General features: G+C 36.9%; 2 protein-coding genes across 6 annotated transcripts; both read left to right on the top strand.

Annotated features, from left to right (window-relative positions):
• The first annotated feature begins 525 nt into the window (after nucleotides 1-525).
• LOC103718299 (glycoprotein 3-alpha-L-fucosyltransferase A-like) lies at nucleotides 526-10,828 on the top strand. 2 transcript variants are annotated; one of them, XM_008807050.4, is made up of 7 exons: nucleotides 526-887; nucleotides 4,180-4,340; nucleotides 5,482-5,723; nucleotides 6,993-7,097; nucleotides 8,565-8,721; nucleotides 9,863-10,090; nucleotides 10,281-10,828. In XM_008807050.4, exons 1-7 carry the CDS (start codon nucleotides 585-587, stop codon nucleotides 10,534-10,536), a joined length of 1,452 nt encoding a protein of 483 aa, XP_008805272.2. In that variant the 5' UTR covers nucleotides 526-584; the 3' UTR covers nucleotides 10,537-10,828. The 2 variants fall into 2 exon arrangements, with proteins under 2 accessions (XP_008805272.2, XP_008805273.2); XM_008807051.4 differs by having other exon boundaries at nucleotides 529-887; nucleotides 4,180-4,344.
• Nucleotides 10,829-14,124: 3,296 nt separating this feature from the next.
• Nucleotides 14,125-27,490, top strand: LOC103718298 (caltractin-like). 4 transcript variants are annotated; one of them, XR_003387742.2, is made up of 10 exons: nucleotides 14,125-14,274; nucleotides 17,575-17,698; nucleotides 17,788-17,824; nucleotides 17,936-17,963; nucleotides 20,999-21,151; nucleotides 21,315-21,417; nucleotides 21,555-21,641; nucleotides 21,714-25,641; nucleotides 25,794-25,864; nucleotides 27,165-27,490. XR_003387742.2 is itself a non-coding variant. In XM_026808943.2 (8 exons), exons 1-8 carry the CDS (start codon nucleotides 14,272-14,274, stop codon nucleotides 27,227-27,229), a joined length of 600 nt encoding a protein of 199 aa, XP_026664744.2. In that variant the 5' UTR covers nucleotides 14,125-14,271; the 3' UTR covers nucleotides 27,230-27,490. The 4 variants fall into 4 exon arrangements, 2 of the variants coding, with proteins under 2 accessions (XP_026664744.2, XP_008805271.2); XR_003387741.2 differs by having other exon boundaries at nucleotides 21,714-25,864; XM_026808943.2 differs by lacking the exons at nucleotides 21,714-25,641; nucleotides 25,794-25,864.
• Nucleotides 27,491-27,749: the final 259 nt, after the last annotated feature.

Genomic DNA, 27,749 nt, shown 5'->3' with positions numbered 1-27,749 from the left:
ATAGCATAAATACATATGCAAAAACAAAAATAAAAAAGGGTAGAATAGCAAAACAAGTGTTTTACGAGGATATACATGTAAATATCAATTTTGGAAGGATATCCATGCAAAATCTGATATTTAGGAGGATATTCATGTAAAAAAACTCTAAAATAAAATATACATACCCATATCTAAAATTTCTGTTATTACATGTAATTTATCACCATATCTTCCTCTCCTCGCATGCAAATTGTGAAATACTACAGTAGTTTGCTAATATTTTGCTGGCTGATTTTTGTGGTGCAACTAATAACGGGTTTTAGTAACTTAGCCCTCTCTTGTACCAGAGGAAAAAAAATTGCAAAATGCTGTCAGATATTTTCCCAACCCATCAGGCTATATATGATATATCCAGACCCAACTCTATAAGCTTAGATCCAAAACCCACTCTAAAAGTCGGGTCGGATTTTATCGGATCTCCGAGTTACCAAACCCGCAAGCTGTCAAGCCCCACGAGACCTAACAGAACGTGGGCGGTGAGAGGTGGGTCTTCTTCCCCTCTCTCTCTCCGTGGCGAAACGAACGAGGGAGCGAGATCATCGATGCGAGAGCCATCTTGGGCCCAGCAGCAGCGGAGGAGATGGACGGGCCTCCTGCCCCTGTTCGTGGGCCTCGTCGTGGTCGCCGAGCTCGCCTTCCTCGGCCGCCTCGACATGGCCAAGAACGCCGCCGTGGTCCGCCACTGGACCTCTTCCTTCCACTTCCCCTCCGACTCCGAACCCGTCGACGACGGCGGGGATGACGACGGCCGTCGATGCGAGGATTGGCTGGAGCAGGAGGACGCCGTCGTTTACTCTCGGGATTTCCGAACCAACCCCATCGTGGTCGCCGGCGCCGAGAAAAAGGTCGCTCCTTTCCCTTCAAATCTTTCTCCTCTATGTTTGATTCAAAGTATATGGTTTGGTTATTGATATGTCCTGAGACAGCATAGCTTTTTGAGAATCTCGTGGTTATTGATGATTATAGTTCCGTTTGGAGCACCATGCTATTAAGATTTTTGAAGCCTTTTCAATCAAGCATTTCTATGGTGCCATGATCGGACAATATGACGATTGGACTTTTGGGAATGAGGCTATGTTTGGGATCAACATAAAATGGTTATGGGTGTATGCGAGTTTGCAGTTGCAAAAGAAGGTCTCCGTTTTTTTGTTGGCTAACTAACATGTTACTTGTGCATGTTGATTTTTCATTTAATGATAACTAATTTTATATTTTTAGCTCGACAAATCTGCGAGTGATCTTGTGAATGAAAGCAATTTCTCATTCTTTTTCTTGTTTCTAACAACATGATGCTTATTATTTTCCACAGAGATAGTTTCATTTGCAAGGGTACTGATTTGCGAAGTCTTATATATGCTGTTGTGATATTGACCAGCAACAATTTTTGCCTATTTATATAGGCATTACATGATACATGCTGATGCATCATGCTGGTTCCTTTGTAAATAATACTTCATCTGATATGTTTCATGGATTGGAAATTACTAAGCTAGTTGATATTTTGTAATACTTTAAATCAAAATATGCGAATCATGATCAATGATGTGAACTTTTCATGTAAATGACCCAGGATGCATTTTGATACTCAAGCATAACTAAGTTGTGTTACATGGACCCATCAATTGGACCCCTGATGCCTACTTTTGACCTGAAATGAGTATGGGTATTGGGAAATGACATGAGTAATACTAGGATACTCTACTTAATTCTCTGTATCCAAAGTATATTAGGTATTAGAAAATCTTCAGGTGTTGAGATAATGTAGACTTAGGCATGGAAGGTCATTTTTTTAGTGACCAAAGGACAAACATGTGGAGCCTATGGGAATTTCTGGAACCAATTCTATGTGCTTTGTCTGAATTTTTCCCTATCTTCCATGTCAACCGACTTTTTTTTGTTTCGAATGTGATTTCAGTAGTCACTTCTAATTGAATATAGCATATATATATAAGTCTCTCTACAATGCTGGATACTTTATTTGGTGTCTTTCCACTGAACTTGTTACAAACGTCAGAGACCATACTCACATCTTCAATCCAAGAACTTATCCATTAAGGGGTTTTAAGAAAGCAGATGCTTATTTAAGTGAAAGCCTGCAATTCAACAAGGAAATCTCTTTCAGGCAGGATGTAATTTCTTATAAATGTCATCCTTCCCTAATATTACCATTATCTTCTTGTAATAGGATTTACAAACTAGAAAAAGGTCTCTATGTTTGGCGTAAAGGATCAAATATTTAGAATTTTATTATTCTCAGTGCATTAGAACATATATGTTGCTATTTGTTTTCATTTGAGCTACCTTACTATCAAGGAAATGAAATGAGTGTGCCGGTTTTCATTTGTGCAATACCAATAAAAGAGTACTCTCCTTAGAAATAATAGAACATTTGCAACTAGAACTCCAGCTAGGGGGGAGAGCATTGATGCACATAAGTGGAGTTGAAAATTGATGTTTCCTTTTTCCGTCTGCTAGCTTTGGCGAAAGTTCCAGGGTCTTGGACACGACAGTATCAAACATGTTTCTTGGTTTATTTGAATTTCTGTTCTGCTAATGTCAGAGTGCCTAACCAGTTTTCTCTTGAATTTCCATGCTTCATAATCTGCCAATGTAAGCTCAAGGAGTTTGCAAGGGAAGTGCCTTTGAATCCTTGAATCCAACCATGCACTTGAGAGCAGAGCTAGATGAATCCTTTAGCCATTTACTACCTGTCCTAACTACATTTTGCAACTAAGATTACACCTAGATTAAATATGGTCATAGTGAGTCATCTGGCCTTTCTTCACTATATTTCCTTTCAAGTTGACCTCCAGTAGATGGACTTGAAAGTATGAATATTGAAAGAAAAAGATTGAGATTGGTTAAATGATGGTGCTCCATTTTTTGATAGAAACTCTTGAATCTTATCAAAGTTTCTTCAACTAAGAAATAATCCTAAAAGTCTTAATTTTGTCAAGCTTACCATACACCACTAGCTTAGCTGTAATCAGTCCTTATAAAAATAAAAACTTAAAAGAGAAAAAATATGGACATGCCATTCATGCAAGCTGTATGGCCAATCTTTTGATGATTATAATTTTTTTTTGTGATTTCTTTCTTTTATTTGATCCAATAAGCTTTGATCCTTCTTTCATGAATATTATTTTCAAGATTTCAACCCAGTATGCCTTTTGCTTTACTGTTGACTGTTGACCTTCTAATGACTGGTCTTCCAAAGGTGGATAGACTTTTGTGGCTTTTTCATTTATGACAATCATCCATTTACTAGCATCTAGTGAATGTTGCAATTTATTTTTATATTTTATTACTACAGTTTTATTTCTTTAAGCTCCATAGACCAGGTCTGCGAGTTTCTAGAATGATTGGATTGAGTATTTAGGTGACATTTTACTATATTTAAACTATAGATATCATGGTACGCCGTACCAGCCCGAATCAGGCGGTACAAGGCATACCGTACTGGTTCGGTACCGGTCTCCGGTATGGATGGCATACCAAGTGCCGACATTGTGCTAGTGTGGCACCGGTATAGGGTTCGGTACCGAGACGGTGAACCTTGATAGACATTATACAAGTTATTTTGAAGCTATTGATTTCTGCTTTTGTCAAATTTTTTTTTGTTTATCAATGTAGTGGGAGCTGGATACGGAAGAACATAATCAATCTGTTCTTTGGCTGCAAACAATTACCTTTTGTTGAATTTTTGGTACTGATTTTTGCTGTTAAGTACAATTTTTCTGCTACTGGTTTGTAGTGTATAATAGTTCACTTTATTTCGCCAGAACCACTAAATGCAAATACAGACTTCTTTCATTTGTTAGGGATGTTATTTGGTGACTGATGATGATCAAATTTTCCTTTATAGTGGGAGACTAGTACATAGAAAACTGTGCTTTGACACTTTATTTCCACTTTTTAAGCATATGCACCTTTTATTGTAAGCAGTAAATTGGTAATAAAAACTCATCTACAACTCTTTGATCATTTTGTGCTTTTATGAAAGCCTTGTCATTCTTAGACATAATGTCCAAGTTTACCAAAAAAGATAAAAAAAGAAAAAAATCAAACTCCTCAATTACTTTCTGCATGTCTGCATTCACTTTTCTTGTAATAAATTTCGTTATTTCTTTTTTCCAGGATTGGGCTTCATGCTCTGTTGGCTGTAAATTTGGATCTGGAGCAAACAAAGAACCTGATGCTACATTTAAACGTCCTCGACATCCAGCGACAGCAAGTGTTCTCCGCTCAATGGAATCGTCACATTACTATAGAGAAAACAATATCAATGTGGCAAGACGGTGGGTAAGCACTTATCGGAGTCAAATATCCTTTTGTGCTCTAGGTGGAAAAATATATAGATAAACTCATTTATTCACCATTCTTCCCAATAAGGTCATATTAAGTTTAAATTCTGCTTTATAAAGTTTGTGTTCATTTATCTGAGCCGTATAAACTTGGTGCTTGCCATCTCAACATTGCTTGTGTTGCTGGTCCTTTCGTTATGAGACTTACTACAATTGCTGCAGGAATGCCTTTTGGATAAGAGGCACGAGGTTTTACTATGGCAACTACAATTTTCTTCAGTTCTTCCATTATTGATTAATTTGATTTGCTTCTGATGGTTGGGTGCTTGGGATAACTATACAGAAGGTTGAGAATGTTTCAACTCAATATGTGCCTACCTGCTCATTTTGATGATCTCTAACATCTGATCAATCATCCATGTTTGAGGTTTTATTTATCTGGGAAGCTATCATCATTTAATTTGTATACTTTCTGTCGGAGCCATCAAAGCAAGAAGCCCAACAAATTTATGCTTTCCATTATTCCAAATGTCGGTCTGGTGTAAAACCTTCATCTTTCGTTCCTTAAAGTATATATACCTAAAATCATGGCATGCAAATTGAGAAGAGAGAGAGATCCGAAGTATTTAACGGAATAAAATGTCAAGCACCTCATTTTGGTTGGTGGTCGTTTGCTGAGTTTCATGGTACAGATAGCTTTCATCTTTATACCTACACCATATTATGTCGGTGTTAGAGGCTGTTCAAATTGTCACATCCTAGTCTTAGTTTTCCTAATAAAGATATGAATAATGAGGTTTGTCTCCTAGACCTGAACTTTTAGTCAGGAGATTGTTCAAACCCATCTTCTTGATCAGAACTACATTCTGCTATCCTGATAGTTTCTCAAGTTTTTTAACCAACACTGAGGTCCTATAAAAATAGGTTCAAATGCACTTGATTTGCTAGAGACTGCAGATGTTTTTCCCTTTTTTTGGTTTAAATGTTTGCAGTTGCATATGTGCTTTTGTCTCTATTGAATATAGACTTAATTTTTGTTTTCAGAGATGATTGAAAGTGGGTCTGTAGTCATCTTTGAATTGCTTTTAGATTTGGAATGTTTGATCAGAAACTGATTTTCTATCTTGTTTGATAGGAGAGGGTACAACATTATAATGACTACTAGTCTTTCATCAGATGTACCTGTTGGTTATTTCTCATGGGCGGAATATGACATCATGGCACCCATGCACCTGAAGACTGAAGATGCCCTTGCAGCTGCCTTCATTTCAAATTGTGGGGCAAGGAATTTCCGTCTACAGGCCCTTGAAAGGCTTGAAAAACTGGATATCAAGATAGATTCTTATGGTAGTTGTCATCGAAATCGGGATGGAGAAGGTGTGTGCTGTATGCTTTTTCACTCTTGCAGTGCTTCTTGTGTATCTGTGTCAAAAATTAATGTTATAATATGCAAGTTTTTGGCATGTATTCTTTTCCCCTTTTTTCCCCTTTTTGTTGGGTGGTGGGGGGTTTGCTTGCAGTTACAGAATCCTGGCACTATCGAACTGAAGTATCTGAAATGGTGAAAACAATAATTAATTACTTTGATTTAGTTTTTGATCAGCATTAGACAGGAAGCTGAGGGTTCTCAGATATTCCCTGCCCTCCTGGAACATATTTGTTAAGAGACTTGTACATCTGGAAGTGATTATCTCTAGTAAGAATTTTTCTGGTCTGTAACAAGTACATCGTTCAAATTTATCTCACTTTCCATGGGGGCTTAAAGGGGTTTGCTTCATTCTGGCAATTTAGTGGGTCATTACATCTGGCAATTGTAATATTTGCCTTTGTTCTTCTCTTGCTTGTGTTTTCTGTATGTCTTCTAGAAATCTTAACATTGGTTTATGGTTCATGCCATTCTATTCCATATTTGGAATGAAGGAATATTGGAATACATCACTTGTAGGATTGTCATGGTCAAACATTGTCAAACACAAGATTTCTTTTTTGGTGATTAGTATCTTCATAAAAAGCCTTTAGGTGATGCTAATAGCCAAAGATGTCCAATCAGTGATTTTATTTTTTCTGGTTATGTTGTAACTCCACCTCGAATGAGTCAGAAGTTCTTTTTATGGAAATAATTTGTTGAGGCAGTAAGTGAATTGAAAAAGAAAAAAAAATGATCATTCATTGGGATGGAATGCACAGTTGGTAGCCTCTCAGATCTTCATGAGATAGGGACATGACTTTCTGGAAATAAGTTAAAACATCAAGCGATGCTGTGTAGTGCTAATGAAATGCCATATTCCTTATCAAAAGAGGGGTTTGGAACAGTGGAATCCTTTTAGGTATATCAGTAACTTGGTACCTGGACCATTTTGCCCACTCTTCAGTAGATAAATGCTCTGTCATGATCTTTTTTTTATAAAAAAAAGTAGCTAACTAATCATCGCTTCACCCATCAAGCAGAAATATAATCGAGATGGAGGGAAGAAATTTAATGTACCGATGGTTAATTATCATGAAACTCAAGCATGCATACATTTATATATTATACAAGAATCATCCATTTGCAAGCACTTCATATTTTTTTAATTGAAGTTTTATATTATTTAAACAGTTAAATTTCTTTCTAACAAGGACTTTTATTTGGTGTGTGTGCAATAGTGGATAAAATAAAAGCTTTGAAGCACTACAAGTTCAGCTTGGCTTTTGAGAATTCAAATGAAGAGGATTATGTTACAGAAAAATTCTTTCAATCCCTTGTTGCAGGTATGCTCCTTACGTTGCATTACCAATGTATATCTTTGTGACTTCTGGAAATTTAGACTTCTGAGTTTTGAACTATTACAGCTCCTTCTTAACAAGTACTAGTTTTTTTTTCCCTTTCCATTTTGTCAAGTTGTCATCCTTGATTTTTTGAAAAGCACTTCATTTTTTTCTTCAGTGTGTTGTGAACTGTGTTAGCTGAACACTATTTCCCTCTTTGCCCCTTCCCTGTTCAGTTTTATTATGTATCATTAATATGTTTTTTCGTGTTTTTCCTATTTTTTATTTATTTATTTTTGTTTCATTTTCTTAGATTTTATTAACCTCTTGTTAAAAGGGATAACTTCCAGGAAAAGAGAGATTGACCTTGAACAATTTACGTTGGACTTCCTTGGATCCTTAATAGCTAAAAAAACCATTTCCTACTGCATGATAAACAAGAGAAAGAACAAGTGTAAATTTCTTTTCTCTTTGGATGAAAGATGACTATGGTAAAAGGAATAAAGAGAGGCATGGCACCCATGCTCTCAAACACAAATGAAGCATTCGACTAGTTTTTCAGCAAAGACTTGTGCCACTCTACTGATATGACTGGATTGTTTGGAAAAACTAGTTTCAATTATATGCATAGATTTTGCTTTTGTAGTGTTTTAACCAAGGTACATTGTACCGGCCCGAACCGGATGGTATGAGGCGTATCATAGCGTACCAATTCGTTACCGGTATCCGGTATTGGTGGCGTATCGACACTAGGTATATTAAAAAAAATTCCATACTGCACCGTACCGATACTGTGCTAATATGGCACCGGTACGGGGTTTGGTACCAAGATGACGAACTTTGGTTTTAATCAAACTTGGCTATCAAAAACAACTAAACAAATAGGAAAAGGTAGCATGCATCAAAATACTGTGTAAGACTACTTTGTAGAGGCAAACATTTCTGGTAAGTTTATCATTTCCTGGCCCATCATAGAAACATGTATAAGAAGATGAACACAATCTCTTGGCTTACAGCTCCATGAAGCTTAGGCTATAGTTTGATCTAAAAATAAACATGTTTGTTTAAACTTATTTTCTGATCCTACTAAAATTCCTTAATGAAAGAAACCGACTGCAGGTGTAATCATAAGCCTGAACTCAAGTAATATGGATGGGACCCTAATAACCAAAGGAAATTTTCTAGTACCCAGCAAGTTTATTTTTTCCCACCTGCAGTCATTTGTAAAAGAAACACTTTCAAGTTTTAAAAATTTCGGTTGCTTGATACCAATATCAAGAAAACAATGTCTTTTCAGTATATGCCTTATTCTTCTGATTTACAATTTCTTTTTAGTGTATGCCTTATTCTTCTGATATACAAATTTTATTTTCATTTAGTTCAAATTAAAACATTAGCATGGCTTCTTCTTGTAAATCAAATGCTGGTTTTACTCAGTTTTTTTTCTTCCAATATTAATATTTTTTGCAGGAGCTGTCCCTGTTGTAGTTGGTGCTCCTAATATCCAAGATTTTGCACCTTCTTCTGGCTCAGTTTTGCATATCAAAAAACTTGATGATGTTGCCTCAGTTGCTAAGACGATCAAATACCTTGCATCACACCCTGATGCTTACAATAAGTCAGTAAGGTAATATTTCTTATAACTTGCAAATTGTTGCTATAGCATTTTAGTCTATATATTTTTTGACATATTAGTGGATATCTTGTTACATGGATAAAAGTTACCAGTAGTAAAGTAATTTTACATTTTCCTTTGTCTTCTTTTGTCTTCTTGTCAATTACTGGTTGTATTATTTGGAATTGAAACTAGAGTGTTCTTGGAGTGATTATTTGCAAGATCTAGTATCTCATTGCTCATAATTTTTGGCTCTATTTGAAATGTACTAGTATATATTTCTTCTAGTATTAAAACAATGCCGAGGTAAAATTGAGGGAAATAGGAAAGAGATGGAAATTTTGGTGAAAGTATTAGAAGATCAGCAATACAACATGTGAAATACCTTGAGTAAAATGTCATAATATATTGATTTTTTTTTTGAATATGTACATTGGATTATTAAGTAGTTTATGAGTAATTCATCTAAAATATGTAAAAAGGAACAATGATATATGTTGAGTTGGTTTACTAATGTGCCATGGAGGGATCTCAAAAATAATCTCCAAAATCTTTAGCGCAAATTGTTTTCAATTGTCGTTTTGATCCTTGATAACATGCCTGTGCTATGTTTATCTTAACTAGTAACGTTTATTGTTTTGTCATTTTGGAGTAGATTGCCAAACCCAACTTTTCTCTAATATTGTTGGTTGCTAAACCAAAATATCAGGCTACCACTTCATGTAATAATAGTGTATGCTGTTAGAATTTCGATTTGCATTTCCTATTGCAGACGTTCACTTAAGGCTGTTTGTACGACTTCATGGTATTTTGAAATCCACCCGAGCAAGTGAGGCACCATTCAGAAATCATTGTCATGTTTATTGTAATTAGATATTCCAAAGTTGAAGCATGGTCTTTACTTGACTTTCTAGCAAGTGGGTGTTGCACTTTTGCTGGGGAATAGGCATGATCTACTATCTTCTTTCTTTCTTTCATATCTTCCCTCTACTTGCAAGTTATTTTTACCAGCCTGAATACGTGAACTTTACAAGAATAACATGTATACTTGGAAATATTTAACTTGTAGAGAAATTTTGAGGTCTCTTGTACTTAAATTTACTTTCTCTGTAACTTAAAATAGGTACCTAACTGATTTTTACTTGTTCTTCAGTTGGAAGTATGATGGTCCATCTGATTCTTTCAAGGCACTCATGGATATGGCAGCAGTTCATTCATCTTGCCGTCTTTGCATTCATCTTGCAACAAAGATCCGAGAAAAAGAAGAAATGACCACCAAGTTTCAGACACGCCCTTGTAAATGCATCAGCAGTAAAGGAACTGTGTACCATGTGTATGTGAGAGAGAGAGGACGATTCGAGATGGAATCACTTTACCTCAGGTACTTTTATCGTCCTTGAACTCATAGCCTCTTACATTTATTAATCATAGTTTCCATCTTTATTAGCTTCACTGGCTTTACTCAGAGAATCATGCCTACAGTGTTTACCACTGTCAGTCTGATGTCATTTTTGCAACCTTGTAGCAATTTCTTCAATTACTTTGTGTCTTCATTTTGATGATTATTGTAGGTCTGGAAGTTTGACCTTAAAAGCATTGGAATCAGCAGTCCTCACCAAGTTCAAGTCACTAAACCATTCGCCTATTTGGAAGAATGAAAGACCAGAAGTCATTAGAGGAGATGATAACCTTAAAATATATAAGATATACCCAGTTGGTCTCGCACAAAGACAAGCATTATACAGCTTTAATTTTGACAGTGATGCTGATCTTAGGAAACACGTCGAGAGCCATCCCTGTGCTAAATTTGAAGTCATTTTTGTGTAACCACATGCCAAGTTGTTAATTATCTGGTAAAGAACCACGGGGTGTTCATCCGAGTTCAATGGGCTGGTCTTGTACCATAGCTTCAGCTTTGTAGCTTGTATTTACTCAAAAAATGTGACTCATAGGGGGTGTATGATGCATAAAAGGAAAAAAAAATTATAAAAAGAGGTCGACTTTTTCCACATTTGATGTTGGAAAAATCATTGAAGTTTCTTTTTTTTTTCTTTTTTAACATTTTCATATTTGCTAATATGGAGGCAAAGGAAAAGATGGTCTCAAAATCATTAATTCATTTTATGCCAAATGCAGTGCAATCTACTCAGTTTCACTTTCCATGCAGTCTATTTTGTCAAATATCAGCAGCAACAGAACCCCTTCTAGATCAGCGAGTGGGGAGGGCATCTAGATCTCAATTGTTACCACCTGCGCTTCTGCTATGCCCCCTGGTTTGCTTGAGTATTTGCAGGAAAATACCAAAATAACTGCTGGCAAATCATTTAGTATTGTTACTATTTGTTATTAGTAATCAGTTTGCTTGATGTAACTTTCTAAGTTCTTGGATTGTTTCTAAAAGGTTATGCCAATTTGTATATCAAGGTGTCAGTGATTCGTTTGTCACGACAGACTGCCACAAGATCAAGGAACCAGCTTGTTGAGGTGGTACAGTCTTATCATTTGATGCTGAAAGATCTAAGTTCGTATGCAAGTTCAATGGACTTTGCCTGAAGTTTTTTCCCCCTTTTTCTTTTTGGAATGGATAGTTATTGCATCGTGGAGGCTACATTTCATTGTCTAAAATTCTAGTAATTTAGGACTTATTTGATTCACTGAAAGATATTTCTTTTATTAGAATATTTTTCTTAGGAAGCTGATATATCTGGGTACATGATGCCTAAAAAAATGGTGTTTGCATTTTATATTGACCAAGAAAAAATTGCTCATTACAAAGTAGGTTATATTTAGTTGAGCATGTATTTTTCTAAAAAAGTTATGTAAAATATTTATTATGCTTTTAATAAAAAAAAATCTTGCCTCATTTTACTTAAAAGCGCTTTTAAGAGTACATTTTGAAAAAATAAATTATTTCAATTTTTAGCTATTGGGAATTGGATTGTTTCATGTCCCATATGAATTTTTTTTTCCAGTGAAATGTAGGAATCATATTTTTATAGGAGTCTTTTTTCTATTTTTCTCCTAACCATATTTTCCTCCTTTCCTTCTTGCAAACCAAACGAGTCTTTAATTAACCATAGTAGGTAGGAAATCAAAGTGCACATAATGGGACCTCAATAAGGTTGGTGGATGAGCTTGCAAAAAAGGTCATCCGACTGTAAGCCTCAGGGGCCATGAGCATGAGAGGCCTTTGGGGCCCTTCACTGAGTACGCGTTTGTTGGTTCCTCAACGATTTGTGCCTATACCAGAATGAAGAAGATGCAATGTTGGGTCTGCCTTTCACATGGTTTTAGACAAATATTGATGGTATCCATCTAAATGTCTTGACTAAATCCTAATCTTAAAATCCTAAAACCTATATTAGTATGGCAATGTACACAACATAGAACTTCCGATTCCCAAGAACTCTTCCTCTCTGTTCCCAAAATGCTCCTCCTTGAGAATGCCCTTATTAGTATTTTAAAAAGTTAAATTTTCTCAAACTACTTTTTTTGTTGTTGGTATATCGGCAACTCACACTAATCTCGTGTGAGCGTAGCAAGCGCTGTCAAGAGAAACTAGACTGCTTAATGGTGAAGGAATATCTGACTCCCTAGTCTAGAGGATCTCTTCGGAGTGCCGAGCAGCGTAGAAGGTGACCCAGTTAACCGCCTACTTTCACTTTCAAAATGCACTAGACATGGATATCAGAAGCCGCACCATGGTCAGCACTGTCATTAAAAGATTCCATTTGTAAAGTATACATAATTAACATATCTCCTATATATTTTGGTGGAAAGAAGAACTGGATCGCATGCTTTACATTAACTCCATAAAAAAGAGCTAATAGTTCAAAATCATAAAAGATTATCTAAAGTTGAGATCAAAACCATTAAACATGATCTATAGTATAAAAATACCTAGAAATTAAAGTCTATATATTTTGATTATTTCTAACCTAATCATTGAATAGGTGTCAAAAGAGATAGTTCAGTCCTGACACCTTATATCATGATTTAATGATGGTCATTACCACTAATTGTTCTTCGTCCCTTGTAACATTTCTAAAGCATATATTAAAATATACCTATTGAAAGTAAAAATTATCAAAAATTCAAAATATCTATCATGAATCAACAAAACATTGAAAAGATAATTTAGCCAAAATAGCATCAGACTGTAGAGGCTTTTATGGTTTTTAAATAAGGGTGCTACATAACCACAATAGGATTTCCCCCCACTTGAAGAACCACAATGGAGTTATTAAGACCATGATCCAATGTTCAATAGCGCAATTACCGGCCTCCTTTTATGCTTGTTGATATCTTTTTATTATGACAATCAAGTCAGTTACTTCCCCAGTCTTTCTTGCAAATAGATTTATGAAACTAACAATCATTTTTAGCTATCAAGTAATGCTACACACAACTTTGCTAAAAAGAAAGAACCTCCCGCAACTAGCATATAACGTGGTAGGAGTGTAAGAAAATATAAAATATATAAATATATCTACCTTATCCTATAAATTTAAGTTTTTTGGATAAGCGGTGATTTTAACATGGTATTAGAGCAGATTTCACATATTCTATTAGCTTAAGCTTTTGGGACAAGTGGGGTTATTAAAAATTTCACATATTGCGCTCATCCATTAAAAAAAAATCCGGCTGGCCCACAAGTGAGGGAGAGTGTAAGAAAATATAAAATATGTAAATAAATCTACCTCATCTTATAAACTTAAGTTTTTGGGACAAGTATAGATTTTAACATGGTATTAGAGCAGAGGTCTTGAGTTTGAATCCTGTCTCCACACTCTTTAACTTAATTATTAAAAATTTTGCATATCCTATTAGCTTAAGCTTGAGGATGGGTACATAAAAGATTTGGGCAATGCAGAGTACCAATATAACAACATTTCATAACCACGTCTAAAACTGAACAATTAAAAAGTCAAATATTGATCATTATTCTCTCTCTCTCTCTCTGTCTCTCTTTTATACACATTATCATTCACATCCCTAACTTATATTACCCGTACCATACTTCTATAACATAACCAGGGGCCTTCAAATATGTTGCAAGGGTTGTTTAGGATGTTGAGGTCCGTAATTCGAAGCAAAATTTTTGATTTTTTTGTTTTTAGTTATTAAAAAAGAAATAAGAAGAAGAAGAGAAGGAGGAGGAGCAGAGAGATTTTTTTTTTTTTTTTTTTTTGAGCTTTTCTAATACCATCAATACTCAAAAAAGCATCTTTTTTGCCCGTGCGTGTCTCCGTGCGCTGTGTGATGATGTTATAAAATTGGGGTGTCTTTTAAAAAAATTAGTAAGTTCCGGTCCAATCCAGTCTAGTCAATGTCCAGGGGTTGACCGGGTACACGATGTGAATACGGGCACAAGCTTTCCTGACCCGACCCGCTTTCCTTTCCCGCATTGGTTGGCAAGTCGGAGAGGAAAAAGCCGGCAGCTTTCAAAACTGCCCAATTTCGATAAAGCCTGAGAAGAAGCACCGACTCTCGGGGCGTGCGCGCGAACCTCAATCGACGACGATTCCCTAGAGGAAGCCTCCACAAATCCAGCCCAATTCAATGGTATCTTCCGATAATTTCTCCACCAATTCAATTGTTGTTTCCTTTCGTTTCTCCTTGCCTTGATTTCTTTGATTCGTTCTTTCTTTTAAAACTCGCCTTTTCTTCATGTTTTATTTTTCCTTTCTTTTTACACGGCAATTGTTATTGGGAACTGGACCGATCTCCAAATCTATAGTATTATCTACTAGATGGAAGTGTATAATTTTTGGATTAGGGTTTGCGTTAGTTGAATAGGAATTTGACTTTGTTCAAAAGGTGTGATTTTGTTTAGCCAATTCTTTTTCTTTCTATCCATTAACTATGCTCTACAAATTTTCATGATCTGTCCGGGCTAGGGTTTATAAATACCATTAGTGCTAATTCTTCGGGTAGTGCTGATTAACGTGCTAATTGGGTTCTGGGTCTAAGAAGATTTGCATGATCTTCGTACCGATTGGAACAAATTGATTAAACTTCCTATTTATGGGTGCAGATCTTTTCATTTGTTGCAATTTATGCACTTGATATTGACATTTCTAACAAATTTTAGCAAACAAATACAGAGAAGCAGGAGAAACATTAATAAACCATGGAAACAAAGGTGAAAATTCACGTTGTCTACTAAACAGACGAGCCAATCGAATTGAACCTGTAGAATTTAGATGATTATAGTGAAAATAAATGCTTCCTAACTGTCAATTATTATGACAAAAGATCATAAACCCAATATTTTTTCGCTGCAAATAGATAATTTCTTTGCCTATGTCTAACAATTACAAGTTCAGTAAATTCCTTTGATGGCAAATGTTTGTGTTGTCTATGTTTCTATTCTATGCTTCATGACAAATAATGCAAGTGAGGCGTACATATCTTGTTATAATGCTTTATCTACAGCAACAGTTGAAGAAGCTTGGGTTATAGATAAACCAAGTGCTTGCTGGGTGCTTGTTTAGATTTCACTATATTATAACTTTCCATGCATGGGGAGGTTCAGTTAAATTTCTTAATATTGGTTAGCGTTATCCAGCAAGGTGGATGGTCTCTTCGATCATTGAGTTTTGTGGACCTATCCCAGTGAAGGAAGTTTGAGTAGTGATTGCTTTTTTTTTACAATAGTATATGCATCACAGAATAGTTCAACTTTTTTTTCCAATTAATGTGTCATCTACTGAGCTTTGTGATTTTTTTTCTGAAGCATAACTCATGAATTTACCATGGTAGCCCCCAATAACGATTTGATGGATTATTTCAACCATGTTAAAAGTCTATTGCAGTCATTCATTCGGTATTTTTGTGCCAGAATAGGATAGGGCATGAATAACAATCTAAATGTGCTCTTTATCAAAAACTGATTAACAATTTTTCTATTCATTGATTCAGGTCAATTAAAAAATCTTTTTGGAGAAGACTTGTTCTTGTGAAGTATCAATGTTTGCGGCATACCCTTTGAGTAGTAATTTTGAAACTTATATTAACTAGATCTTCTTCATGTGTAATGCACATGAGAGGAAGCTTATCTATTAAATTATCTATAAATGGGTAGTTGAAGAATCCATAATTTTCCCCTTTTATCAATTTTCTTTACCTTTTACCATGAGGGCAAGATGTTTGAAGAATTTCTAGTATCTTCTTTCCCCATTTTTTCCTTGTAATCTTGTGAGATTTCATGTGATGGTACAATTGAACATCAAAGTGGATGCATTGTGAAGAATGAGCCTGGATTAAACTTCGAAGATCAACACAGATATTGAAGTCAAATTGAATTGAATAACCCTTTGTTTTGTGAAAGAAGTTCTCTCCAAGAATTTTTATTAATATATAAAAAAACGAGGATGAACCTTGGCGCAATGGTAAGGTTGCTCAATTGTGACGTGGGTGTCACGAGCTCGAAACACGGGTTTGAAACATAAAAACATTCTTTCCGCATGCTGGGGTAAGGTTGCATGCATCTGACCTTCCCTAAACCTCACAGTAGCAGGAGCCTAGTGCGGTGGGTCGCTCTTTTATGCCAAAATCCCACCATTCATACAGTGTATCAGAAGCATATTTAGGACATGACCTCAAACTTAGGCATTAAATTTACAATACAATCATAGTAGAAATATGACCCAATAATAAGGAAACATGCTGGAATTGTTTAGTTACAAAGATAGAACGTTGCCAAAATTTGATATTGTCTTCAATGAAAAAAAAAATATGGCAAAAACCTCTAAATCCGTGAATCCACCTAGCTCTTCTGTAGTCTTCGCCCGTGAATCCACTAGCTCTTTCAAAGCTTAGCATAGTTCATCGGGTTATAGTACATGTTGGCTGCATTTAGTGCTGCATTACAAGTAAAGCATCTAATAGAAACAATTAAAAGTGCCCCTTTTTTATTTTTCAAAGTGTTAAGTGAAGCCGGCTGGGGTAGTTTGTTGCCGACTTCACTTAACGCTTTGAAAAATAAAAAAGGGGCCTGCGGCTGCTGTTTTATTCGAGAAAAGGGAGCCGAAGGGCTCCCTCTGCCTCCCTTCGCCTATATATCTCTCCCGCTCCCTCCCTTTCTCTTTCTCTCTTTCCTTCTCCCTCCCCCTCCACCGGTTTCTTGAACCAAGAGGCGGAATTGTGCCGGTCTGTCCCCGATATGGCTTGGTACTGGGCAATTCGGGGCGGTACAACATACCATAGTTATTCTGTTATCTAAAAACTTCAGTTCTTAAGTTTTCTAAAGTGCCCAAAGACATATTTCAAGATTTTTGAAGTGGCAACACTTTTGGGCACTCAGACATAATGCGGCATATCAAGACACTCCTTGGCATCTTAAAATTGGAGTGCCCTAATTACATCAGTTGCACGCTATAAGTGTCGCCACTTGACACAATTTTTTGGAAGGTTCCAATAAAAGACAACTTAATATAGTTCTATAATTGTTAACAATTTTAGATGCTAAACAACATTAACTTATTGTTTCAGACATTCCTATTGAAGGGTCATCTATTTTTCTTCCTTTTGTTAGTGTGATCTGGTGTGAAATGCAGATTTATTGATAAGAAGTACCAGTAACTTAGACTCATATTCAGCATATTTAGAAATATTGGTAAAATATATTTTTTTGAATATTCATATCATATGGAGGGTGGGTGGTTTTGGAGTTTGAAGTGTCATGCACTTTAGAACACTGGGAAGATTGGCTCCCATGCCAACTTCTAGGTAACAATTGTACTTAGATTAAAATATTTGATTCATATAATGCTTCTGAAGCTTTGTTATTAGAACATCCACTGATGCTCTTTACCTTGTCTTATTTGAGTAAATGTAAATTTATGATTGTTTGTTATGTAGGCAAGTTTTCAGCCTAGGTTAGGGTCTAGAAGAGAAACCCCAAGAGGACGTCATCATGGTTTAAGTCAACAAAAGAGGCAAGAGATAAAAGAAGCATTTGAACTCTTTGATACAGATGGTTCTGGTATGGACCTTTGTTTAAATTATTGTTAATTTGTTTTTCTTCATTTTTCTCTCTTCCACTGTGGTATAACCTACTAATCTTGTTTACAGGGACTATTGATGCCAAAGAGCTGAATGTTGCCATGAGGTAATAATTCCTTATTCTATTCAGTAGGCCTCATTCTTTTGAACTAATATGCATCCTATCTCATTGTAGAGGGTGATGCAACAATACTCATATGTAATATTTTATTTGCAGGGCCTTGGGTTTTGAAATGACAGAAGAGGTGACAAGTCTTCTCTCTTTCTCCCCATTTCAAGTCATTAAATCTCTTTTCCTTTTTGCCTTTTAAATTATACTTAAAGTTCGAAGTCATTTTACAAAGTTATATAAGTTTATTTGTCTATTTATATAGCAATTCATGGTGGAGAATCTCAGTTAAATACAAAGGAAAGCTGTAAATTGGTGTGAGGGAAGAGTGATTTGTAGGCCAATACAACATATTCATGGCAAACACCATGGGATAAACTAATTTTTGTGGAAAACTTTACAGATGATGTAAGAGTCAGGGAAGAGGAAGCAATTTTCTAGATTTTCTTGAAGTTCCATTATTTGGCCATTTATTTTTCCACTAGCCTCCATTCTGTATCTTGCATAGGAACTGCCTTTCTACAAACCTGTATTTCATTTTCAAATGGATGTGTGTAGTGGGAATGTCAAGCCTTTCCATGATCCATTTGATCATGCTCTTCGGATCACCTCCAACGATAAGTTGTTTGGTAGTTCTTTGCTTGAAGCAGAGATGACCCTAGTCTGCAGTCCATGCAAGGTTATTAGATTGGAAAGATAGCCACCTTGTCTTAAAATTCTTGAGAAGTCAACCAATCTGCATGTTGCATAGTTCACAATATCTAAGCAGAAACCTATGAAATGCAGTATATGATCAATCATCATCTCCTTAATCTGGGCATGTCTTCCCACTTGATGCACCCTTAGTATTCAGGAGAAATGCATAGGAAACAGAATAAATGATATAAATTCTTTATAAACCTAGGTTAGCATTCCATGAGGAAAGACTGATACTTTGCCTCCAGTACATCGAAACATCAGAGAAGGAAATAAAAGCACTAAAAGAGTAAAAGCCATCAAGTTGAGGTGGAAAAAAGCCAGATCCAGAGGACCTACATACTACGAGCATTGCACAAAATTAGCAAATACAACTAACAAGTGTCCTCAGCTACTATCTTACCGCAATAGGAAAAAAATATCTTTATACTTGTGCTATTACTAGTATTTCGGAAGATGACCTTGAGAATTATAACTAAAGTTTCTCTGCACGAGAAATAATACTACCAGCATATAAGCTTCCTATAATATTTGCAATATATATATAACATCTAGATTGTGAACATGATAGCCAAGGGTTCCTAGAACTTCATAGCATTCAATATGGACTAAGGATTTTGATGTATTTATAACTAAAGTTTCTCTTCACAGGAAATAATACTACCAGCATATAAGCTTCTTATAATATTTGCAATATTTATATAACATCTAGATTGTGAACATGATAGCCAAGGGTTCCTAGAACTTCATAGCATTCAATATGGACTAAGGACTTTGATGTATGATATCTTTATACAAAAAAAAAGTCTTGTGATATATTACTTGTTCCTTTGGTAAGTGGAATATGGTTATCCACTACTTAGTCTTGATGTGTGTTTAGTATTTTCAGTATGTTACTGACATGTCCTCTATACATCATGCATTTCTATTCTGTAGTACATAGATGAGGCCATTTGCAAGAGGATGTGGACTGCAATATTCTTGATCATTATGATGAGTTGCCATATTGAAGCCATCACTAAGTTGTTAAGCAACATTGGAATAATAGATATAGTTAGAAACTTATGAACTTCTACATGTTGCAAACTCTGGAATATCCAGGAAGATTCATAGGTAACAGTGGATCGTATGTTGGATCTTCCATCAATTGCATCTTGATAGATCATTTTGTTGCTGCTTTTTCCTGATTTACCTATATTAGTTGAAGCCAAAAAAAAAAAAAGCCATTGGTATCATCTTGTTAGACTGGATTCTGGATAAAATTTACTTTGAATTCCTAATTCGAATATTCAAATAGAATCTTACTGCTTGGTGCACTTAAATCATAAAATGTATAAATTTGCTTATAGATGCCTGGCTGGGCTTTAAAGGCTTATCCTTGTCAAAAGAAGAAAATGAACTGAAATTAAGTTAAATGAGCTTAAATCATGCTAAGTTCTACTATATAATCAGTTGAAGGGGCTCACTAGTCACTATATAACTCTTTTGATGTTTTATCGGTATTATGTATAAGATTCTAGACACATTTTAGATCATGCTTAATACACTTTTGTAAGTGGCAAAAGATAATCTTCGTTTTCTCGCACAGTTTTGTACAATCCAAATTATACAAACCCATGCTTCTCCTTATCAAGCATTTGAAAGTACAACCATGCTTCGAGTTAGTATTTGAAAAGTGTTTGCTTTATTATTGGTCAAATGGTTAAGCTTGGTTAAGCTGCAACTGCTCCAAAAATTCTTGGATGTTCTTAACCATTTTTGTCAACTATTGCTGTCCCAATATAACACTCCTGGTAATAACAGACTGAACGTTTTGGGCACCCTTGATTCATGTGTGGTTTGATACGTTGATTGTATTTCAGTTATTAGCATAACATGAAAAATGAGAATCATCAAATCTGCAGGAATTTCTTCTGGCTAAATAAGAACTAGTTTTCAAATTACTTATCGAGAATTTTAAAACAAGTTTTTCCGACATGTTTGTGTATATATGTACTTAACACAAAAGAATACCTAAAAAGTTTGAAATAGAAAAATAATGTATATGAATAAATCAATTCGTCAAGACCTGTAAGGTGTTGATTGCATAATTTTTTTTCTTGTTTGATTATTCCTTTTAAATCATAGAACAGTGCTATAATTTCTTTTAGGACAGTGGCAGCCCCAAAATGTATAGTGGGCCATACAAATTAATAATCGAAGTCATCCATCATGATTATATGTAATATTTTTTGTTTTGATTTTTTTTTTAAAAAGGTAGCATGTCCTTGTTGAACTTACTTCGTGCATGAATCAACTGGTGCTTATTGCTATATATTTTCCTTTCAATTTTTTTTGACAGAATAGCGATTGAGTGCCATCAATCATTCCAAAATGAATGATGTACAAAGTTCCTGTATCACTGAACTTTGATTTGGTTTTGCATTATGGAAATCTGACTTGAAGCTAAAACACAGCACCCTTTTGTTATTGCAGCAAGTGAATCAGATGATTGCTGAAGTAGACAAAGATGGCAGTGGTGCGATTGATTTTGATGAATTTGTATACATGATGACAGCCAAGATGGGAGAAAGGGATTTCAGGGAAGAACTAATGAAAGCTTTTCGCATTATTGACCAAGATAACAATGTAAAATTCTATTTCACGTTCTCACTTTTATCTATATATCAATATCTATGCCCCTCTCTCTTCCATCTATCTATCTATCTATCTATCTTTCTATTATAACTTCGATGGTGCTTTATATGTGACTTTTACAAGGTTGTCATAACTCTTTTGGGGCTTATTCCAGGGAAAGATATCTGATGTTGATATCCATCATGTTGCTAGAGAGTTGGGGGAAAACTTTACTCTTCAAGAGATCAGAGAGATGATAGCAGAAGCAGACCAAAATCGTGAGAACTTTTTCCTTTTGAATCTTCAGTGGAACCCTTGGATAGTCTCTAGGGTTAATAATGTGCTTTCATGCATCTTATTTTGTGAATCATGCTAAACCTACTTAATTTGATCGAGTAATTTCTCTCTTATGCAGGCAACAAACATATTCACCTAAAATGTTTTTCTGAAACTTTTAGGAAGCACAACCAAGATATAGTGTCAGTAATTTGTAGAAATACTGGTAATACTTGCAACACTTATTTAGCAATAATTAGAAGAATCTTGCCTTTCTTAACTAATTAGAAATCAGCAGCTCACCTATTATGGCTTCGGTAGAGCTTCAACAACAATGAGGATGGAATTCGAGCTGGAGAGGAGAAAAATATTTCTACTTTTAGTTTCTATTTCTGTCTGTGTAATTAAGAGGAACTGCAATAGTTATTTCGGAACATTTATATCCCACACTGGTTGACTTTAGAATGAGGACTCTTCATAATGCGTATACAGTATCTATATGGACTCCTGGTAGAAAGAACATGGCTCAATGTGTACAATAAAATTGTGAAAAATGGAGAAAATCAAAACCCTTTCCTTATCAAAGTGTCAAGGAAAAATATTGGAAATGATCTAGCTTTTTGTAAAATAAGCATTACACCTTAAATGTGTTCCCCTTTATATTGCAGAATACACAAGGAGGTTATGTACATAAATCATTGCCTTATCAAATTCGCATTTTTTGTATTTTGGAAACCATACAGTAGATATGCTTGAATATGGTTTTACCTTAGGGTAAGTCAGAATTTGAAGCTGTGTTTTATCTTCGTCCTCTTTTTTATTGGCATATTCCTTCATGAAACCATTCACTAATAGTAATTAAATATAAATGTTAAATTATTATGTCCTACATTGCTTATTAATTTGGCAAGAAAATAAACTACAATATATGAATAATTTTTAAGTTTTGAATTAGAAAAAAGGACAGGTAAGTTTTTTTTCGAATTCGGTGGTGTATTAGTGTACGGGGCATAACATACAGATTCCTTTAGTGTAAGGATTATGTAATTGTTAGATAGGTTTGGGAACTTCAGAGAAAGATAAGGTGCATCAAGCTCAATACACATCCTTGGTGCCATTAGCTGAGGAGCCGATTGACACGTGCCGACAAGGATTGACAGTCCTGGCAGTGGGCAGTCGTGACAGCGACTGGCTGTTGCGACAACTCTGCATTCGGCGCGCAGTCAGTACCATATGCCTCCATGCGGACTAGTTGCTACGTCACGGCCGTACAACCGATCGTTGCCTGGCCATTATTATATGCCACGTCAGCTTAGGTAAATGACAAAATAGGCTCCCATAGATAAAGGGACAGCTCGAGGGACCTTAGGTACGCATGATATTTTCATCCACTCATAGAGGCCACCCTTTGCTGAAGCTTTTTTCTTTTCATATTGTTGCCTCTCTATCCTAACTTAGGCATCGGAGGATTCTCCACTGGAAAATCTCCGGCAAGCAAACTTTTTGTAGGCCATCCCCTAGGGAGATCAATCTCCCACTCCTTCCTTGTCCACCTCGGTTCTTACTGACCTCAAGACCATCCAAGCCGTGCTTCGATCTTAGTCTGGGACTCAACGGCAACATAGGCGGTTATAGCTTTTTACTGCCACGCCTATATAAAGAGGGCCGAAGGACCCCAAAAGAGGGGCTCTCGTAGCCAGGAGCTCCCATTAGCTTGGGGCTCTCATAGCTCAAAGCTTTTATGGTAAAAGGCTCTCAACCCCTTGTCCATCATCCTACCCTCTTTCTTTTGGCAGGTTAGTAGGTCTATGAGCTGCCAGAGGCCGGGGTGAAGCCCAAAGCCAAGGTGAAACTCAAGGCCGAGGTGAAACCCAAGGCGAAGGTGAAGGTCGAGGCCGAGGTGAAGGATGAGGCCGAGGTGAGAAGGCCGACCAGAGGAGGCCGACTAGAAGAAGACAATGCTCTACGCTAATCTTTTCCTTCGTATTTTTTTATTCTCTATTGCTATTCCAAAGCCCTCTCTGACTTAGGCATTGGAGGGTCTGGCCGGAGCCAATTCGGCGAGCCTCTCTTTTCTTCCTTTGTGTACAGATCGACATCTCTTTGCGGATAGATTGGCACCCTCCAAACCTTCATAGTCGGATCGAATTTTGCGGCAACAGATTAGCGCCAGAAGGAGGGCTCCTAGCCTCCAGCTACATCAACATCAATTGACGGGAGGAACAACCAGCATGAGGTCGCGAGGAGCCCATGGCATGTTGCATGCCTTGCAACGCCATGCTCCAGCCTCGGCTGATCTCTGCAAAGCACCTCGACGGCACCCGATCTCACGGACTTGGAACTTCGACTATCTTCGCATCTACTATCAGTAAGGTTCATTGTATTCCGGCTATCTTTAATTAAAAAAAATCTTCTTGTCATGTCTTTGCCTTCAGATCGGACAATTATGATAAGCGGACTCGACTTGAGACATCCTGAAAATGCCTGGGCCCCAATAAGGGAGACACCCTGAGGATGTCTGGGGCCTCCTTAAACCGAGCCCACTTGGATTTTGACCAGTAGGCAACTCTAGAGATGCCTCCGAGAGCATACTCTGAAGATAAACGGAGGCGACGACCTATTGAAGATCGAGCCCACTCGAATTTCTTCTGATAGGCAACCCCAGAGATGCCTTCGAGAGCATACTCTAGAGATGAACGAGGCGCCGACCTCCTGAAGACCGAGCCCACTCGGATTTTTTCTGGTAGGCAACCCCAGATATGCCTCTGGAGAGCATACTCTGGAGATGAACGAAGGCGCAGGCCTTCTGAAGACTGAGCCCACTTGGATATTCTCTGGTAGGTAATCTCAAAGATACCTCCGAGAGCATACTTCAGAGATGAACGGAGGCGCCAACCTCCTGAAGAGCAAGCCCACTTGGACATCTTCTGGTAAGCAACCCCCGAGATGCCTTCAGGAGCATACTCCGGAGACGAACGGAGGCGCCGACCTTCTGAGAACCGAGCCCACTCGAAACTTTCTCCGAATCTCAATTCATGGATGCCTCTAGGACCATGGTCCAAAGATGAAAGGAGACCCCCGAGCTGATCTGGGATCTCCTCACTCAAAACTCCTTAAGGGCCAAACTCTGGAAAGATCAATCGAGGAGCCCGAGGCGAGCTAAAGCTCCATAAGGAGAAGAGCGCGGCATGATGACCGAAAAGTGGTCGAACACAAGTAAAGACCGAAGTCGGGTACTTTGGAAATTTCTTTACTTTTATTATCTTTCAGTATATATATTGAGCTCGACAGTGCCCAAACGAAAGAAACTACACAAAAGGTCAAAGCTTGGAGTGACGACCTGAACTCGAGCAAAAATAAATAAGGATGAAAACTAATGTCAGGTACTTCAAATTTTTTTTTTATTATTTTCATTGTTTTTCTGCATATATATTGACCTTGACAAAAATCAAGCAAAAAGAGCTACAACAAAAGGTCAAAGCTTGGGGCAACGATCTGAACTCAAGCAAAAGTAAACAAGAAGGATGAAAACCGAAGTCAGGTACTTCGAAATTTTTTTTATTTTTATTGTCTTGCTGCATATATATTGACCTTGGCAGAAACCGAGCAGAAAGAGCTCTAACAAAATGTCAAAGCTTGGGGCGACGACTTGGACTCAAACAAAAAACAAACAAGGGCAAAAGTTGAAGCCAGAGACCAGGCAAAACAAAAAGTACATTGAGCTCGGTTTACCCGAGCGAAAAGAAAAAGGACTTCATCCTTCACCACCTTCGTCACCGACGCATTTAAGGCTCCCTGACAAAAGCTCCATCCTCGATCGAGATGACGACATGACTTTCGCCGTCCGAACTGGAATGCAGTTCGGTCTCAGAAGTGGGAGGCAAGTGATGGAGAAAATATTGGACGCCTCGACCTCGAATCGGACTGACCTCGGTATAAATTGAGGTGAACTTTGGCCCCAGCCGAGGAGTTATTAGCCGAGGAGCCGATTGACACATGCCGACAAGGACTGATAGTCCCAATAATGGGCCGTCGTGACAGTGACTGGCCATTGCGACAGCTTTGCATTCGGTGCGCGGTCAGTACCATATACCACCCACGTTGATTGGCTCCTATACCGTGGCCGTACTGCCGGCTGTTGGCTGGCCATCATTATACGCCACGTCAGCCCAAGTAAACGACAAAATGGGCTCCTCTATATCAAGAGGCAGCCTGGGAGACCTCAGGTACGCATGACATTTTCATCCACTCACAGAGGCTACCCTCTGATGAAGCTTTTTTTCTTTTATACTGTTGCCTCTCTATCCTAACTTAGGCATCAGAGGATCCCCCACTGAAGCCAATCTAGCAAGCCTTTCTTTTCTTCCTTTGTGTATAGATCGGCATCTCTTTGCGGATCAACTCACACCCTCCAAACCTCCATAGTCTGACCAGATTCTGCGACAAAAGGTCTGATGTATAATTTTCCCAAGCTTGGTCCATGTAATATATATGTATGTATTTATGTACGTATGGATCTATATGTGTTTTACCTTTTTGCTGATATAGAAAGCAGCTTCTCTCTTAGAGGTATCCATGCAGACTGAAGTTATATTTTCTTGCATCTGCATCTCAGGCTCCCTTCTTTTTCTTGCATTTTTGAATAGTTGCCTTAACCAAAAAAGCTAACATTTGGTCCCAGACCACTACAACAATACAAGGGAAAACACAAAAGTCTTATCTCAAACTTTCACTATACAAAACCTATGAGCATAAGCATTCAGGTGCTGCCCAAATTGAAACTATTGAAGGTAGACTGCATGACAAAACTAATTGACTGAAAATACTTCAGATCTTCATCTCATTTTTTAAGGAATTAAATTCATCAACATAGAATGAGCACATGCATTGACCCACTTCCTATGTTAGCATCCATGAAGGCCTCCATCAAGTTCAAATAATTCCAATGTAAAGACGATTGTTAATCTTGTATCTCTAAGTATTTGTTTTATCTTAGTTCATACACCATCTTTACCGCAAGAGAAACTTTTTCTACTTTTATGTCATTACTCAAACTAAAGAAATTAAAAGAAAAGAAAATCTGGTGTGTGCCTCATCGTCTCATCTTCAAAATACAAGGTGTTGTAGAAAGAGAAACTTGTGTCTATGTGATACTTCCCCGCGATCCAAATTAGATTTTTTATAGCCTTTTTACCTGTTAAAACTTTTCCTTATTGCCTGCAAAGCAGAAACAGTTTGTCCTCTCTACCTTTATTGCAATTAGCTAAATTTGAGTGTTTCAACTTATTCTTTCTCTTTTCTAATTATCATTCCAAAATTCTCTTCAAGTTTCTTGCACCTCTCTGTAAATGCCTCCACTCTGTTGCCTTCTTAAGAATCACAAATGGTTGTAAGCTCTTTGGAGAAGGTCTCCATTCTACAGTTATATTCAGAGTTTCATCTTGATGTCTGTACCATTGTACTGAGTTTAAATGTTTTGGGCATAAGATGCATTTCCTGTAGCTAATGTAATTATATTTTACTCTTCTACGTTGCCATGGGGTGGTCCCTGTGGACTGTTATATCTTCCTCTACTAGTTTGAAGAATTTGCTAAGTAAGTTTTCCTTTGACTCCATTGCGATATGTTGCTTATCCCTAACAAATGCCCCTCTGCAAGTAACACATAGAATTTCACTCGTGTACAGTTGCTTGACTATTTTATCTACTTAGGTTATAGGAAATAACTGAGATATTCATCCGTTATTGCAGGCGATGGAGAAGTTGATCTTGATGAGTTTATCAGGATGATGAGAAGGACAGGTTACGGTCATTAAATGTTCGATGTTATCTTGCTGCAAAAGGCTGTGAATTCTGTTATGATGCAAGTGACTAAAAGAGCTTCGAATTCTAGATTGTGATGTAAATTAAATTAACCTGCGTGCCAAACGATACTGTAGTTTTATGCACTGTATCTTGCTTTATTTTATTTCTATCGTTTCTAATGTATGGTTGTGCTGTTTGATAGTTGTAATACTCATTAAGAATGGCTATTTTCTTGATGTTGAATCGATAATGCGACCACCAGATTATTTTCACCTATGACCAATGATTCGCTGATCAAAGAACCAATTACATCAAATTTGTACCTGTCCAGGGCTTGAGCTGTTGTATTCTCTGCAGAATTGCTTTTCTTCGATGGTAAATACAGTCCAGGAATTAGCATTCCTTGTGGACACATGGAGGAGAATTCCCCCACACAGTGGTGACATCTTCATGGATTTAAATAATGTTGGCCGTGTGAGACTTGCAAGTTGCAACGTGAACTTTTTCGTTGGTACATTTCCTTCATGCTGG

The sequence above is a fragment of the Phoenix dactylifera genome, chromosome 8 (genome assembly GCF_009389715.1).
Source record: "Phoenix dactylifera cultivar Barhee BC4 chromosome 8, palm_55x_up_171113_PBpolish2nd_filt_p, whole genome shotgun sequence".
NCBI lineage: Eukaryota > Viridiplantae > Streptophyta > Magnoliopsida > Arecales > Arecaceae > Phoenix > Phoenix dactylifera.
The sequence above is the reverse complement of the archived record's forward strand: the minus strand, read 5'-3'. Positions and strand labels throughout refer to the sequence as shown.

Excerpts from the sequence above, each read along its gene's own strand:
- LOC103718299 (XM_008807050.4), top strand. The coding sequence starts at position 585 with ATGCGAGAGCCATCTTGGGCCCAGCAGCAGCGGAGGAGATGGACGGGC. Across the intron at positions 888-4,179 it reads TCGCCGGCGCCGAGAAAAAG|GATTGGGCTTCATGCTCTGT; the intron begins GTCGCTCCTTTC and ends TCTTTTTTCCAG. Across the intron at positions 10,091-10,280 it reads ATGGAATCACTTTACCTCAG|GTCTGGAAGTTTGACCTTAA; the intron begins GTACTTTTATCG and ends TGATTATTGTAG.
- LOC103718298 (XM_026808943.2), top strand. Across the intron at positions 21,152-21,314 it reads TTATTGACCAAGATAACAAT|GGAAAGATATCTGATGTTGA; the intron begins GTAAAATTCTAT and ends GGCTTATTCCAG. Across the intron at positions 21,418-21,554 it reads AGCAGAAGCAGACCAAAATC|GCAACAAACATATTCACCTA; the intron begins GTGAGAACTTTT and ends TCTCTTATGCAG.